At 36.6% G+C, this 14,594-nt stretch overlaps 1 protein-coding gene and 1 pseudogene across 2 annotated transcripts; both read right to left on the reverse strand.

Annotated features, from left to right (window-relative positions):
• Window positions 1-1,430: 1,430 nt before the first annotated feature.
• On the reverse strand, window positions 1,431-4,287 carry LOC107890421 (MDIS1-interacting receptor like kinase 2-like). Of its 2 annotated transcripts, XM_016814835.2 has the most exons (3): window positions 3,770-4,287; window positions 2,210-3,677; window positions 1,431-1,959 (listed from the first exon to the last, which is right to left on the reverse strand). In XM_016814835.2, exons 2-3 carry the CDS (start codon window positions 3,672-3,674, stop codon window positions 1,568-1,570), a joined length of 1,857 nt encoding a protein of 618 aa, XP_016670324.1. In that variant the 5' UTR covers window positions 3,675-3,677; window positions 3,770-4,287; the 3' UTR covers window positions 1,431-1,567. The 2 variants fall into 2 exon arrangements, with proteins under 2 accessions (XP_016670324.1, XP_016670323.1); XM_016814834.2 differs by having other exon boundaries at window positions 1,432-1,959; window positions 2,210-4,287.
• A 1,992-nt stretch (window positions 4,288-6,279) lies between these two features.
• Window positions 6,280-13,905, reverse strand: LOC107892418 (MDIS1-interacting receptor like kinase 2-like; annotated as a pseudogene).
• Window positions 13,906-14,594: the final 689 nt, after the last annotated feature.

Genomic DNA, 14,594 nt, shown 5'->3' on the forward strand with positions numbered 1-14,594 from the left:
AAATCAAGAAATTAACTTTGATATATGGTTAAAATCAAAACATATTTTCAAAAGGGTATGTTGAAAAGTTAATGTACAATGTGATACAAATACTTTAATTTAAAACATATATGAATAAATATTTACAAATATACATATACAAGTACAATAAACAAGTAAATTTGCAAATATGTGTACATATATATTTAATACGCATATACAAGGATACAAAAAAAAAAAAAGATGGAATGGAGTATATCAATCAAAACTAATAAAAATGCATGTATATATATTTGAAAATCGTGAAAATAAAATAAAAATATAAAAGTATGTATATGTATATGTATATATATTTACAAAATCAAAAAAAAGTATATACATATAATATAAAGTATATAAAAGATTTAAAAATAATAAAAAAACGTATGTATGAATATATGCATATATTTGTAAAGGTTTAAAATATATATACATATATTAAAAATATGCACGTATGTTTTATATGGAAAAAAAATATGCGCACGTTCATGTATAGAAAATATAATAATTATAATGATAGTAAATGATATAATAATAAATAATGGTATAAATGTAGTAATAAAAAATAACTAAAATGGACTGAACTGAACTAGAACGAAAAAAAGGGGGCGGATTCGCAATAAATAAAAAGGAACCAACTTGAACGCACGAACAACAATGGGGGACTAAAAGGGAAATTAATCCCACCCTCCAAAGCGATGCTCAGCAAGGGACCAAATTAAAACAAAAATAAAATATGCGGCCCAATTTTTGAAAACTAAAACAGGTTTGATTGAAGCGCATTGCAAAAGGGAGGGACCAATTGCGCAAATGGCCCAATTTAACGAAATGCGTGGATCCTTTCCCCAAAATACTTAAAAATATTTAGATAAACTAAAACACATTTAAAACATGTTTTTAGACACTTCTACAAGTATTTGAAATGTTTTGAAAATGTTTGATAAAATTTTTAATCATATTTTCATCAAATGACTTAGGAAATATAAATAAAAATTTATCTTAAATATTATTATATCAAAAGCTTGGGACATCAAAACTAATAATAGTTTAAAAGAATGAAAATCTTGATTAAAAAAAATTATATCGTAAATTTGAGTTAAAATTAGTCTAAAACCAGACTTATCACTTATATCTCTCTCAAATTGAACTTTGGTTTTGATAAAAAAAAAAAAATACCATCACTGAAATGAACAAAATTTGGCCGACCAAAATTAGGCTTTAAAATGTTTGTGACTTGACCATAATCAACCATACTACTTTCAATCATTCCCTCACCAAAGAAATTTCAAATCTGAATTTAATCAAAATAAAATAAATTTTATTTAATCCCACCTTAATTTGGTGTTCAATTTTGCAAATTAATCTTGATTGCTAAAATATAGTTTTAATTATTAAAAGTTATGTTTTTCAACCCAAAGTTTTAAATATTTTGTAGGAAAATAAGAAAGTAACTATGAATAACAATGTCGTGCCTTGGTGAAGATTAATTCTACTTATCACTTTCCATTGGTTCCTATATTATTACATCAACTCCAATTTATTTATTTATTTATTTGTGATTTTCATCGCCCATAAACATCTCATGATTCTTAAGCTCGATCAATGATATTTCATGAAGAGGTATTGCAATTGGGGACTGCTTGTTGTGTAGGAATTCTTGAGACACTAATTTCATTGTTGGTCGAGCTTTAGGTCTAGTTCGTAAGCATGCAAAAGCAATTACAGCAATAAAAGCGATGTCTCTTGCCATTTTTCGAGTTCTTGGGGTTGATAATCGAGGGTCCAAAATTTCATTTAGCATGAAATTTTGGACACGAGACGATGATGATGATAGTGTTGACAATAATTCACCAGGACGCTTTCCCATCAATATTTCCAATGCCAACACTCCAAAACTATAGACATCACATTTTTCGGTCACGACCAACGAATAAGCAAGTTCTGTAATTAAAAAAAAAGTTAAATAGATGTTAATTTATATTCTGTATTCAGCTTAGTTGCATGTATGTTTGCATTTGAATCCTCTAATCTCGAATTAATTTTTGTAATTTATATTTGATATTTCTTAATTTTGTTTTTCCTACTTGTTTCCCTCATTATTCTAATATGTAATTCGAAACAAATAAGCAGCAGAAACTAAGAATGGATAGAACTAAATAAAAAAGATAAGAAGAGAGTGAAGGTGTAGAACCTGGGGCAATATATCCATACGTCCCAACAATTACAGTTTGATTAGACGAATCAGGATCAAGAAGTCTTGCAGTCCCAAAGTCAGCAATAAAAGCTTCCAATTCAGAGTTCAACAAAATGTTATTGCTTGAGATGTCTCGATGAACAATTGGAAGGTTGCAATCATGATGCATGTAAGACAGAGCATGTGCGACACCTTTGACAATGTTTACTCTTTTGGTCCAATCCAATTCCACAGCTTCATCATCAATGCTCAAGGCATAAAACAAGCTTCCATTTTCCATATATTCATAAATCAAAAACATGCAGCGATTGTGGAGACAAAATCCGTGGAGCTTGATGATGTTCTTGTGCCGTATTTCTGTTAAAAACTTGATCTCATTTCGGAAACTTATATCGTAAGCCGGTTGCTCAGCCTCCAAAAGGTGGAGCTTTTTTAAAGCAATAACTTTGCCACTTGGTAAAACTGCTCTGTAAACACTGCCATAACTACCCGTTCCAATGCAATATTTGCTATCAAAATCCTCTGTGGCTTTGATGATGTCTTCAAAAGCAATCTTTCCATCAAAGTTCCAAATAGAGAATAAATCTCCATTTTTGGTTGGACTTGGATCAGATTTCAAAGTTTTAGATCTATATCGTCGGAATAGGATGAATATCACCAAAGCAAAAGTCGAGACAAAAAATAAGAAGGTTGGAACCAGAATAACGACAGGCAAATTGTGCTTCGTTGAAGGGCAATGAAGGAAGCCTTGAGTGGAACCACATAAATCTTTATTGCCCGTAAATGTCTCGAGTGGAAAATCCAACAATCCATATGGAATGGGTCCACGTAAGTTGTTGTATGAGAGATCCAAATATTTTAAATCCTTCAACCTCTCAATTTCATGGGGGATGACACTAATAATTTGATTATGATGGAGGTAGAGAGATTCCAAATTTGTTAACTGACCCAGGGTGGAAGGGATGTGACCTGAAAGCCTATTGAAGGATAGATGCAATTCAACCAAATTCTTTAGTCTCCCAATATCTTTTGGAATGGATCCATTTAGTTGGTTGCTTTGAAGGAACAACGAGGCAAGATTGGTTAAGTTGCTGACAGAAGATGGGATTGGACCAACAAGCATATTGAAGGATAGATCTAATGTAACCAAATTCTTTAGTCTCCCAATTTCATGTGGAATGGATGCATGAAGTTGGTTGTATTGAAGGAACAACGAGGCAAGATTGGTTAAGTTGCTGACGGAAGATGGGATTTGACCAACAAGCCTGTTGTTTGAGAGATCAAGATGAACCATTCTCTCTAGCTTTCCAATATGTGGTGGAATGGGACCACTGAGGTAACAGTATCTGAGGTTGAGAGTCACTAGCTTTTTCAAGTGGGTGAGATTGGTCAACAGACCAATAGCTGAAGCATTATAATCAATGAAGTTCCCAGACAAACTTAGAGAAACAAGATTCTCCATCTTCTGAATTGCCAAGGGAATGGAATGAATATGGTTATAAGAAACATCAAGCACTGCCAATTGAGTGAGGTTTCCAAGTGAAGAAGGTAACTCACCTGTAAGACTATTCCAAGACAAGTTAAGGAGCTGGAGTTTAGAAAGTGCTCCTATTTGAGGTGTTATGTTCCCATTCAGACCATGGCCACCAAGATCAATCTCGATGACACTTCCAGCATTGCATTGGATACCAGGCCACGTACAATGGTTTTCAGCTCTCGTATAATTACTCCACCACCCTGTTTCTATCAACGCTTTTGCCTCTGCTGCCAGCCATTCAGAATCACTTTTTGTTGCTCTTGTAAATCCGCTAGTGATTGCCATTATAGAGAGTAAACAGAAGGTAGGGATAGAAGTGGAGAAGTAGGATTTCATAGCTATGAAGTTGAGGGCTGAAGCTGCACTCCAATTCTGAAACTTTAGCTTCTTGGATGTATATTAATTTCAAAGTTTTTAGTCAACTGTGTAACACATATTCATTAATTTCAAAGTCTTGGTCTTTTACACGTAAAGTGGAAGTTGTAGCAAATGTTGTGTTTTTCTTTGTTGAAACTTCTAAGAAGGTGATAAAGGAAGAAAAAGCTATGTAAGATTGGACCAACCAATTTGTTTGTTGATATATTTAAACACAAGATTTTTCAAATTTCCAGCAACGGCTGGGATAGGAAATATTTATGTTATTTTTAGAAAATAATTATTAAATATACCACTAAATTTTTTTTTTCAAACTTAATTCAATTTTTTTTAGTTCATTTAAATTATTTTCAAATTTAATTGTACCCAACACTTTGTTGGGTATGGGTCCCACTATGTGGGAAACCCATAGTTTCTGCATGCCATAATGTTTTGTCTTTCTCTTTTGGTTTTGTCAAAAGCCATTTTGGGGTTTTTAACGGGAGTGGGCAGAAATTTCTGCAGAGAGCTAAAAAAAAAATAGAGAGAAAGAGAATAGAAAAATCAGTTTTTCAAGCTTGGTGCAGCAGTGATCAACTCTTCGATCGAAGGTCCATCCGTGGTTCGATTGAGCTGATTTTTGGACAGCAGCTAGGTGATAAGGTGTTCTTGACTTTGTACGGTCGGATTTTTCATCTGAGACTTGTAGCATCGGAAATACCCATATTTCAGCAGCTACGTTTTTGGTGATGTTCTCTCATTTTTCTCTCTTTTGCTAAAGATTACATGTTGTTAGCCTTGTCAGAGTTGAATGCTTGTTGTAGGCTTGATATTGTGATCTTGTAGTTGAACATTTGATGATAGTGGAGCTCTTTATCGGACTCTAAAGTCCCGTGGTTTTTACCCTTAATTTAGAGGGGTTTTCCACGTAAAAATATCGGTGTCTCTATTTATTTTTGTTGTGGTTGCATTAGTTGATTTGTGGTTGATTAAGGTTGCTAGAGAACATATCTTGTGCTATTGTGCTTGCCATAATTTTTGACAGGAGTTATAAGGAGAGAAAGAACACCGGTTGTGCTTTCGCTTTGTTTCGGTTGTTCGGTTTCTTCCCAACACACTTATTAACGTATATTAAACATATTTTATAACTACTTAATTTTCTAATTCTTAGTTACAAAACATTTTTTGGCATATGTGAAACCCATTTTCTACTAAATAAATAAAATTATTTGTAGTTTTTTAGTAACCGTTGTCAATCGTTTTAGTAAATGATTGAGCTTATAAAATAATTTTTGAATGACCGAATTTAATGTTGTAACGTTGTCAACTGTTCTATAACATTACATTGTAATGTAGTGTTTGAAAATAGTAGTTGTTGGAGCTTATGGTATAGGTACAAGTCCATTTGTATTGATACAGTCCAGAAATATTAATACTTTCTCTCAGGGTTTCACAATTTTGCTTATTGTCCTAATTGTATCGATACAATTAGGTTAGGGTATCAATATATCTTTTTCAAGCTTGTATAAAATGAATTTAAAATACTTAAAATGTTTTGGTATTGAATCAAAAATATTTAGATAAACTAAAACACATTTAAAACATGTTTTTAGACACTTCTACAAGTATTTGAAATGCTTTCAAAATGTTTGATAAAATTTCTAATCATATTTTCATCAAATGACTTAGGAAATATAAATAAAAATTTATCTTAAATATTATTATATCAAAAGCTTGGGACATCAAAACTAATAATACTTTAAAAGAATTAAAATCTTGATTAAAAAAAATATCGTAAATTTGAGTTAATTAAAATTAGTCTAAAACCAGACTTATCACTTATATCTCTCTCAAAATGAACTTCGGTTTTGATAAAAAAAAAATCCATCAATGAAATGAACAAAATTTGGCCGACCAAAATTAGGCTTTAAAAAGCTCTGTGACTTGGACCATAATCAACCATACTACCTTCAATCATTCCCTCGCCAAAGTAGTTTCAAATGTGAATAATCAAAATAAAATAAATTTTATTTAATCCCACCTTAATTTGGTGTTCAATTTTGCAAAATAATCTTAATTGCTAAAATATAGTTTTAATTATTAAAAGTTATATTTTTCAACCCAAAATTTTAAATATTTTGAAGGAAAACAAGAAATTAGTAACTATGAATAATAATGTCGTGCCTCGGTGAAGATTAATCCTATTTATCACTTTCTATTGGTTCCTATATTATTACATCAACTTCAAATCATTTATTTATTTGTGATTTTCATTGCCCATAAATATCTCATGATTTTTAAGCTCGATCAATGATATTTCATGAAGAGGTATTGCAATTGGGGACTTGATGTGTAGGAATTCTTGAGACACTAATTTCATTGTTGGTCGAGCTTTAGGTCTAGCTCGTAAGCATGCAAAAGCAATGACAGCAATAAAAGCGATGTCTCCTGCCATTTTTCGACTTCTCGGGGTTGATAATCGAGGGTCCAAAATTTCATTTAGCATGAAATTTTGGACACGAGACGACGATGATGATAGTGTTGACAATAATTCACCAGGATGCTTTCCCATCAATATTTTCAACGCTAGCACTCCAAAACCATAAACATCACATTTTTTGGTCACAACCAATGAATAAGCAAGTTCTTCAATTACAACAACAAAAATAATTAAATACATGTTAATTTATATTTTGTAATCAGCATGTATGTTTGCATTTGAATCCTCCAATCTAGAATTAAATTTTTTTTATTTATATTTGATATTTCTTGTTTCCCTCATTATTCTGATATGCAATTCGAAACAAATAAGCAGCAGAAACCAAGAATGGATAAAAAGGAAAAGAAGAGAGTGAAGGTGTAGAACCTGGGGCAATATATCCATACGTCCCAACCATTACAGTTCTATTAGATGAATCAGGATCAAGAAATCTTGCAGTCCCAAAATCAGCAATAAAAGCTTCCAATTCAGAGTCCAACAAAATGTTATTGCTTGAGATGTCTCGATGAACAATTGGAGGGTTGCAATAATGATGCATGTAAGATAGAGCATGTGCGACACCTTTGACAATGTTCACTCTTTTGGTCCAATCCAATTCCACAGCTTCCTCATCAATGCTCAAGGCATAAAACAAGCTTCCCTTTTCCATATATTCATAAATCAAGAACATGCAACGATTGTGGAGACAAAATCCGTGGAGCTTGACGATGTTCTTGTGTGTATTTCAGTTAAAAACTTGATCTCATTTCGGAAACTTGTGTCGTAAGCCGGTTGCTCAGCTTCCAATCGGTGGAGTTTTTTTAAAGCAACAACTTTGCCACTTGGTAAGACTGCTCTGTAAACACTGCCATAACCACCCGTTCCAATGCAATATTTGATATCAAAATCCTCTGTTGCTTTGACGATGTCTTCAAATGCAATCTTTCCATCAAAGTTCCAAATAGAGAACAAATCTCCATTTTTGGTTGGACTTGGATCAGATTTTAAAGCTTTAGCTTTATATCGTCGGAATAGGATGAATATCACCAACGCAAAAGTCGAGACAGAAAATAACAAAGTTGGAACCAGAATAGTAGTGACATGAAGATTGTGCTTGACTTTGCTATTCCTTTCTCGATTTACAGTTGGGGATGAACCGCAAGGAAGGAAGCCTTGAATGGAACCACATAAATCCTTATTATGGTTGAGAGAGACCAAACTTTTTAACTGTCCCAGAGAGGAAGGGATGTGACCTGAAAGCCTATTGAAGGATACATTCAATGCCACCAAATTTGTTAGACTCCCAATTTCTTGTGGAATGGATCCACTAAGTTGGTTGCTTTGAAGGAACAACGAGGCAAGATTGGTTAACCAGCTGACAGAAAATGGGATTGGACCAACAAGCCTATTGGAGGATAGATCCAATGCAAGTAATTTCGTTAGTCTCCCAATATCTTGTGGAATGGATCCATTAAGTTGGTTGCTTTGAAGGAACAACGAGGCAAGATTGGTTAAGCTGCTGACAGAAGATGGGATTGGACCAACAAGACTATTGGAGGATAGATCGAATTCCCACAAAGTCGTTAGTCTTCCAATTTCTTGTGGAATGGATCCATTAAGTTTGTTGCTTTGAAGGAACAACGAGGCAAGACTGGTTAAGTTGCTAACAGAAGATGGGATTGGACCAACAAGCCTATTGTAGGATAGATCCAATGCAACCAAATTCCTTAGTCTCCCAATTTCTTGCGGAATGGATCCATTAAGTTTGTTGCTTTTGTTAAGAAATGGCTTAAAATTGGTAGTGGATTGTTGTTGTTGGTAGTGGGTTGTTGGTGGTAGTGGATTAGTGGATGGTTGTTGGTGTCCATTTTCAACCACAAATCTTTGCCAAAGTTTTGGACAATTATGTCCTTGAACTCTCTTATAAATAGAGAGGTTCATTAGCCATATTGATCATCCCAAACCAAGAGAGAGCAAAGCTTGTTCTTTGAAAGCTAGGATTTTAGCTTTCGGGTTTTCTATAGGGGTTGAGAGTTGTGAGGTTCTCGGGTTGTGTCTTGAGTGTAAAACACTTGTAATCTTCATCTTGTTATAGTGAAATTTCTTTTCGCCTCTGCCCGTGGACGTAGGCATTAAAGCCGAACCACGTAAATCCTTGTGTTCACTTTATTTTTCGTTCCGGTCAATTTACTTGTAGTCATATCGGAGTTCTCGAATCGATCCTTTCCGCAACAAATTGGTATCAGAGCGTAGTTGAAGGAGTGATAATATTTTCTGAATTGCCCTGTGACTGCAGCTTTGTCTGATCTTTCACATCAGGAAGAAAATATTATCATTCATTCAAAGGTTCCAAATTATGGCTACAAGTGTTTCATCGACTAAGTATGATGTCGAGAAATTTACCGGGAAAAATAGTTTCAGTTTATGGCGCATCAAGATGCGGGCAGTGCTGGTTCAACAAGGATTGCTAAAAGCATTGTCTGGTAAAGATAAATTACCAAGCACGCTTTCGGAAGAGCAAAAGGATGACATGCTAGAAAGAGCACATAGTGCTATTCTGCTATGTCTAGGAGATGAAGTGCTACGAGAAGTAGCGGATGAGAAAACCGCGTCCGGTTTGTGGCTCCGGTTAGAGAGCAAGTACATGACGAAGTCATTGACGAACCGGCTCTACCTCAAGCAAAGACTCTATGCCCTGAAGATGGAGGAAGGTACACCTGTTTCCCAGCACCTGGATAAATTCAATTCCATTATCATGGATTTGAATAATATCGATAACAAAATCGATGATGAGGACCAAGCAATAATTGTTTTGTGTTCTTTGCCTCCCTCGTATGAGAATTTTGTTGATACAATGATGTACGGTCGTGATGACCTGACTCTAGAGGAGGTGAAAAATGCCTTAAGTTCCAGTGAGTTGAGGAAGAAAATCACTGGTAAGGTGGTCGAAAACAATGAAGGCGAAGGCTTGGTTGCTCGAGGAAGATCCAAGGCAAAGGGTGGAAGTTCAAGTAAAAGCCATCCTAGATCGCAGTCCAAGAAGAGAATACAGTGCTACTACTGTAAGAAGTACGGGCACATGAAGGTAGATTGTCCGAAAAGGAAGGAGAAATCAGAATCACAGGAGCAACAAAATGATCGTGCGAATGTAGCTGATGCAGATTCTTCAAGTGATGCCGAGATCGTTCTTGCAGTATCCGACTCTTACGCTGGTGGGAGATGGATTCTTGATACGGGAGCTACATTTCATATAAGTACTTCGAAAGATGCATTCTCAACATACGAGAAGCATTCTGGTTCAGTACTAATGGGAAATGACCACGCATGTCAAGTCATGGGGATTGGCACAGTTCGTATAAAGATGTTTGACGGTATTGTTAGAACTCTAACTGATGTTCGGCACATTCCAGAAATGAAGAAAAATTTGATCTCTTTGAGTACGTTGGACAAGAAAGGCTTTCGGTACTCTGCTGAAGGTGGAGTTCTCAAGGTATTCTCGGGTGCTTTGACTGTGATACGTGGTAATTTGGAGCGGGGCCTTTACTTCCTCGATGGTTCCTCGGTTACAGGTGTTGCGGGAGTGTCATCATCAGATGATCTAGATTCTGACACCACGAAGTTATGGCATATGCGGCTCGGGCATATGAGCGAGAGAGGCTTATCGGTGCTAAGCAAACGAGGATTATTGTCTGGGCAGTGTACAGGAAAGTTGAATTTCTGTGAGCACTGCGTCTTCGGTAAGCAGACTCGGGTAAAGTTCAGCACTGGGATTCACAAGACAAAAGGCACAGTGGATTACTTCCATTCTGACCTTTGGGGGCCTTCTCCGACAATTTCTAAAGGTGGTTACAGATATCTGCTTACCTTTATCGATGATTACTCGAGAAAGGTTTGGGTGTATTTTCTGAAGAGCAAGTATGAGGTTCTCATCAACTTCAAGCAATTTAAAGCTTTGATCGAAAATCAAACAGGAAAGAAGATCAAGCGATTCCGGACGGATAATGGCTTGGAGTTTTGCTCAGGTGAATTCAATGAGTTCTGCAAAAATGAAGGAATAGTGAGACACCGCACTGTTCGTCGAACACCACAACAAAATGGAGTTGCAGAACGCATGAATAGAACTCTCTTGGAGCGAGCTCGTTGCATGCGATCAAATGCTGGGCTCGGTGAAGAATTTTGGGCTGAAGCTGTTAATACTGCTTGTTATTTGGTTAACAGATCTCCGTCAACAGCTATTGAGCTGAAGACTCCTGAGGAAGTATGGTCTGGTTCTCCTGCTGATTACTCTGGTTTAAGAGTGTTTGGCTGCCCTGCGTATGCTCATGTAAATGAGGGAAAACTCAAACCGAGGGCGAAGAAATGCATATTTCTTGGATACGGCCAAGGGGTGAAAGGATACAGGTTGTGGTGTCCTGATCCGGTTTCGTCCAAGTTCATCATCAGCAGAGATGTGACTTTTGATGAGTCATCCATGCTTCGATCCACCACAAATTCCCGGGAAAAGGAGGAGTCAGATAGAATGGGAGATCACGGTGTTGAGAAGCAGGTGGAGTGTCAGGTGGACGCTCCAATTCCTACGGAAGGTACTTCAGTCCAGGATGATCAAGTTGAGGTGCAAGATTCCGATGAAGATGAGTCACCTCAAGAAAAACCATATAGCATTGCCACTGGAAGAACGAAGAGACAAATCAAACCAAATCCGCGTTACGCTAATCTGGTGTCTTTCGCGCTCAGTGTGGCGGAGTCCATTGGTATAGAACCTTCCAGTTATAATGAGGCTGTCACGTGTGATGAGTCGGCACAGTGGGCAATTGCTATGAGTGAGGAGATAGAATCTCTTCACAAGAACCATACTTGGGAGTTGGTTAAGCCGCCAAGTAACCAGAAGATAGTTGGTTGCAAATGGGTCTTCAAGAAAAAGGAAGGCATCCTAGGGGTTGAAGCAACTAGATTCAAGGCACGATTGGTTGCTAAAGGCTTCACTCAGAAAGAGGGGATTGACTACAATGAAGTTTTCTCCCCAGTCGTAAAGCATTCTTCCATTCGTGTATTACTTGCCATGGTGGCCAAGTCTGATCTAGAACTTGAGCAGCTTGACGTAAAAACGGCGTTCTTGCATGGTGAGCTCGAGGAAACAATCTACATGCGTCAACCAGAGGGTTTTACAGTTCCTGGTAAAGAAGACCATGTCTGTCTATTAAAGAAGTCTTTATATGGATTGAAACAATCCCCAAGGCAGTGGTACAAGCGGTTTGATAGCTTCATGATTCAGCATGGTTACACAAGATGTGACTATGATGCTTGTGTCTATCATCGGAAGCTCTCAGATGGTTCGCACATTTATTTGTTGCTGTATGTTGATGACATGTTAATTGCTTCCAAAAACATGTCGGAAATCAACAAGTTAAAGTCGCAGTTGAGTGGTGAGTTCGAGATGAAGGATCTGGGTGCTGCCAAGAAAATTTTGGGCATGGATATTCACAGAGATCGCAAGGCGGGCAAGCTTCGTGTGTCGCAGAAGAACTACATTGAAAAGGTTCTTCAACGCTTCGGCATGGATAAAGCGAAAACTGTGAGTACTCCGTTGGCACCACATTTCAAACTCTCTGCAGAGTTGTCACCACAATCTGATGAAGAAAAGCAGCAAATGTCTCACATTCCATACTCGAGTGCAGTTGGAAGCGTGATGTATGCAATGGTTTGCACTCGTCCAGACATTTCACATGCAGTTAGTGTGGTCAGCAGATACATGAGTTGTCCTGGCAAGGAACACTGGCAGGCCGTGAAATGGATTCTCAGGTACTTGAGAGGTTCTGCAGATTTATGCTTGGTATATGATCAGAGTGACTGCACTAGCAGTGTCACGGGCTATGTGGACTCTGATTATGCTGGAGATCTGGACAAAAGAAGATCTCTGACGGGTTATGTTTTCACTTATTCTGGAGGAGCCATTAGTTGGAAAGCTGTGTTACAGTCTACCGTAGCCTTATCTACGACTGAGGCGGAATATATGGCGTTAGCAGAAGCAGTGAAAGAAGCATTGTGGATGAAAGGTCTAGTAAGCAGTTTGGGTTTACAACAGGATTTCACTGTTGTATTTTGCGATAGCCAGAGTGCCATACATCTGACTAAAAATCAGATGTTTCATGAACGGACCAAACACATTGATGTCAGATATCATTTTGTTCGGGAACATGTTACGCAAGGTGACATTGTTATCAGCAAGGTTGCTACCGAGAAGAATCCTGCAGATATGTTAACTAAGGTGATCCCTGCATATAAGTTCAAGCATTGCTTGGACTTGATAGGTATTCGGGATTGATTAGCGCCAGAGAGGCGTTTGGAAGAGGTGATCCAGTTCGAGGAATTCACTATGATGTTCAGCTTGGTAAATTTCAAGCCAAGGTGGAGATTTGTTAAGAAATGGCTTAAAATTGGTAGTGGATTGTTGTTGTTGGTAGTGGGTTGTTGGTGGTAGTGGATTAGTGGATGGTTGTTGGTGTCCATTTTCAACCACAAATCTTTGCCAAAGTTTTGGACAATTATGTCCTTGAACTCTCTTATAAATAGAGAGGTTCATTAGCCATATTGATCATCCCAAACCAAGAGAGAGCAAAGCTTGTTCTTTGAAAGCTAGGATTTTAGCTTTCGGGTTTTCTATAGGGGTTGAGAGTTGTGAGGTTCTCGGGTTGTGTCTTGAGTGTAAAACACTTGTAATCTTCATCTTGTTATAGTGAAATTTCTTTTCGCCTCTGCCCGTGGACGTAGGCATTAAAGCCGAACCACGTAAATCCTTGTGTTCACTTTATTTTTCGTTCCGGTCAATTTACTTGTAGTCATATCGGAGTTCTCGAATCGATCCTTTCCGCAACAGCTTTCAAGGAACAACGAGGCAAGATTGGTTAACTTGCTGACAGAAGATGGGATTGGACCAACAAGCCTATTGTTTGAGAGAGAAAGCACTGTCAATTGAGTGAGGTTTCCAATTGAAGAAGGTAACTCACCAGTAAGGTTATTCAAAGGCAGGGCGAGGTACCTAAGCTTTGAAAGTGCTCCAATTTGAGGTGTTATGCTCCCATTCAGACCATGGCCCCTAAGATAAATCTGGACGATACTTCCATTCCTGCATAGGATACCAGGCCACGTACAATGGTTTCTAACTCTCTTCGTGTAATTACTCCACCACCCTGTTTCTCTCAAGGCTTTTGCCTCTGCTGCCAGCCATTGAGAATCATCGTTTGATGCCCTTGTAATTCCACTAGTGATTACAATTATAGAAAGTAAAAAGAAAGTAGGGATACAAGTGTAAGGGTAGGATTTCATAGCTATGAAGTTGAGGGCTGAAGCTGCACTCCATTTCTCAAACTTTAGCTTATTTAAATACATATAAAGCTGATTTAATTTTATTGGATATATATTAATTTCAAAGTCTTTAGTAACAAATATTGGAAAAAAAAAAGTAAATTAATTTTTTTGGAACTAACTAAAAAAATTAATTAAACCTTTTAAAAATTAAAAATTATTTAAAAAAATCATAAATACCTTGAGTGGGAGAAAATTCTAGCACAAAATATAGAAAATTTTAAAATCTAGTCTTTGAAGATTGAAGTACAACCCGGCTCTGCCTGTTGTAGTTTACATTTTTCTTATGATTATACACAAAATCCCAAACGAGTTCAGAGTAGAAACTGTAAATGAAGACATTAGTGGGATTTGCGTGGATCATGGGCTTTCTGATGGCAAGCCTTAATGGAAGACCTTGACTTCCAAATTAATCAACTTGTTTTAATTGTTTTTTATATCACGCCAATGTTAAAAAGCCACATTTGGTATAATAATACTATATAAAAATTATAAAAATTTAAATTTATTTTAAAAAAATAGAAAATTCTATATAACAATACTAAAAAATATAAAAACTTTAATATGTTGTTGTTGAAGAATTAATATGTATGAGAAATAATTATCATTCAAATAAAATTGGTCAAATGTATATATCATTACATGTTTCC

The sequence above is a fragment of the Gossypium hirsutum genome, chromosome D09 (assembly GCF_007990345.1).
Source record: "Gossypium hirsutum isolate 1008001.06 chromosome D09, Gossypium_hirsutum_v2.1, whole genome shotgun sequence".
Taxonomy (NCBI): Eukaryota; Viridiplantae; Streptophyta; class Magnoliopsida; order Malvales; family Malvaceae; genus Gossypium; species Gossypium hirsutum.

Bases quoted from the DNA above. Each gene is read 5' to 3' on its own strand.
- LOC107890421 (XM_016814834.2), bottom strand. From the start codon at position 4,085: ATGAAATCCTACTTCTCCACTTCTATCCCTACCTTCTGTTTACTCTCT. The intron at 1,960-2,209 runs GTTCTACACCTT...TTTTAATTACAG, and splicing joins GTATGGATATATTGCCCCAG to AACTTGCTTATTCGTTGGTC.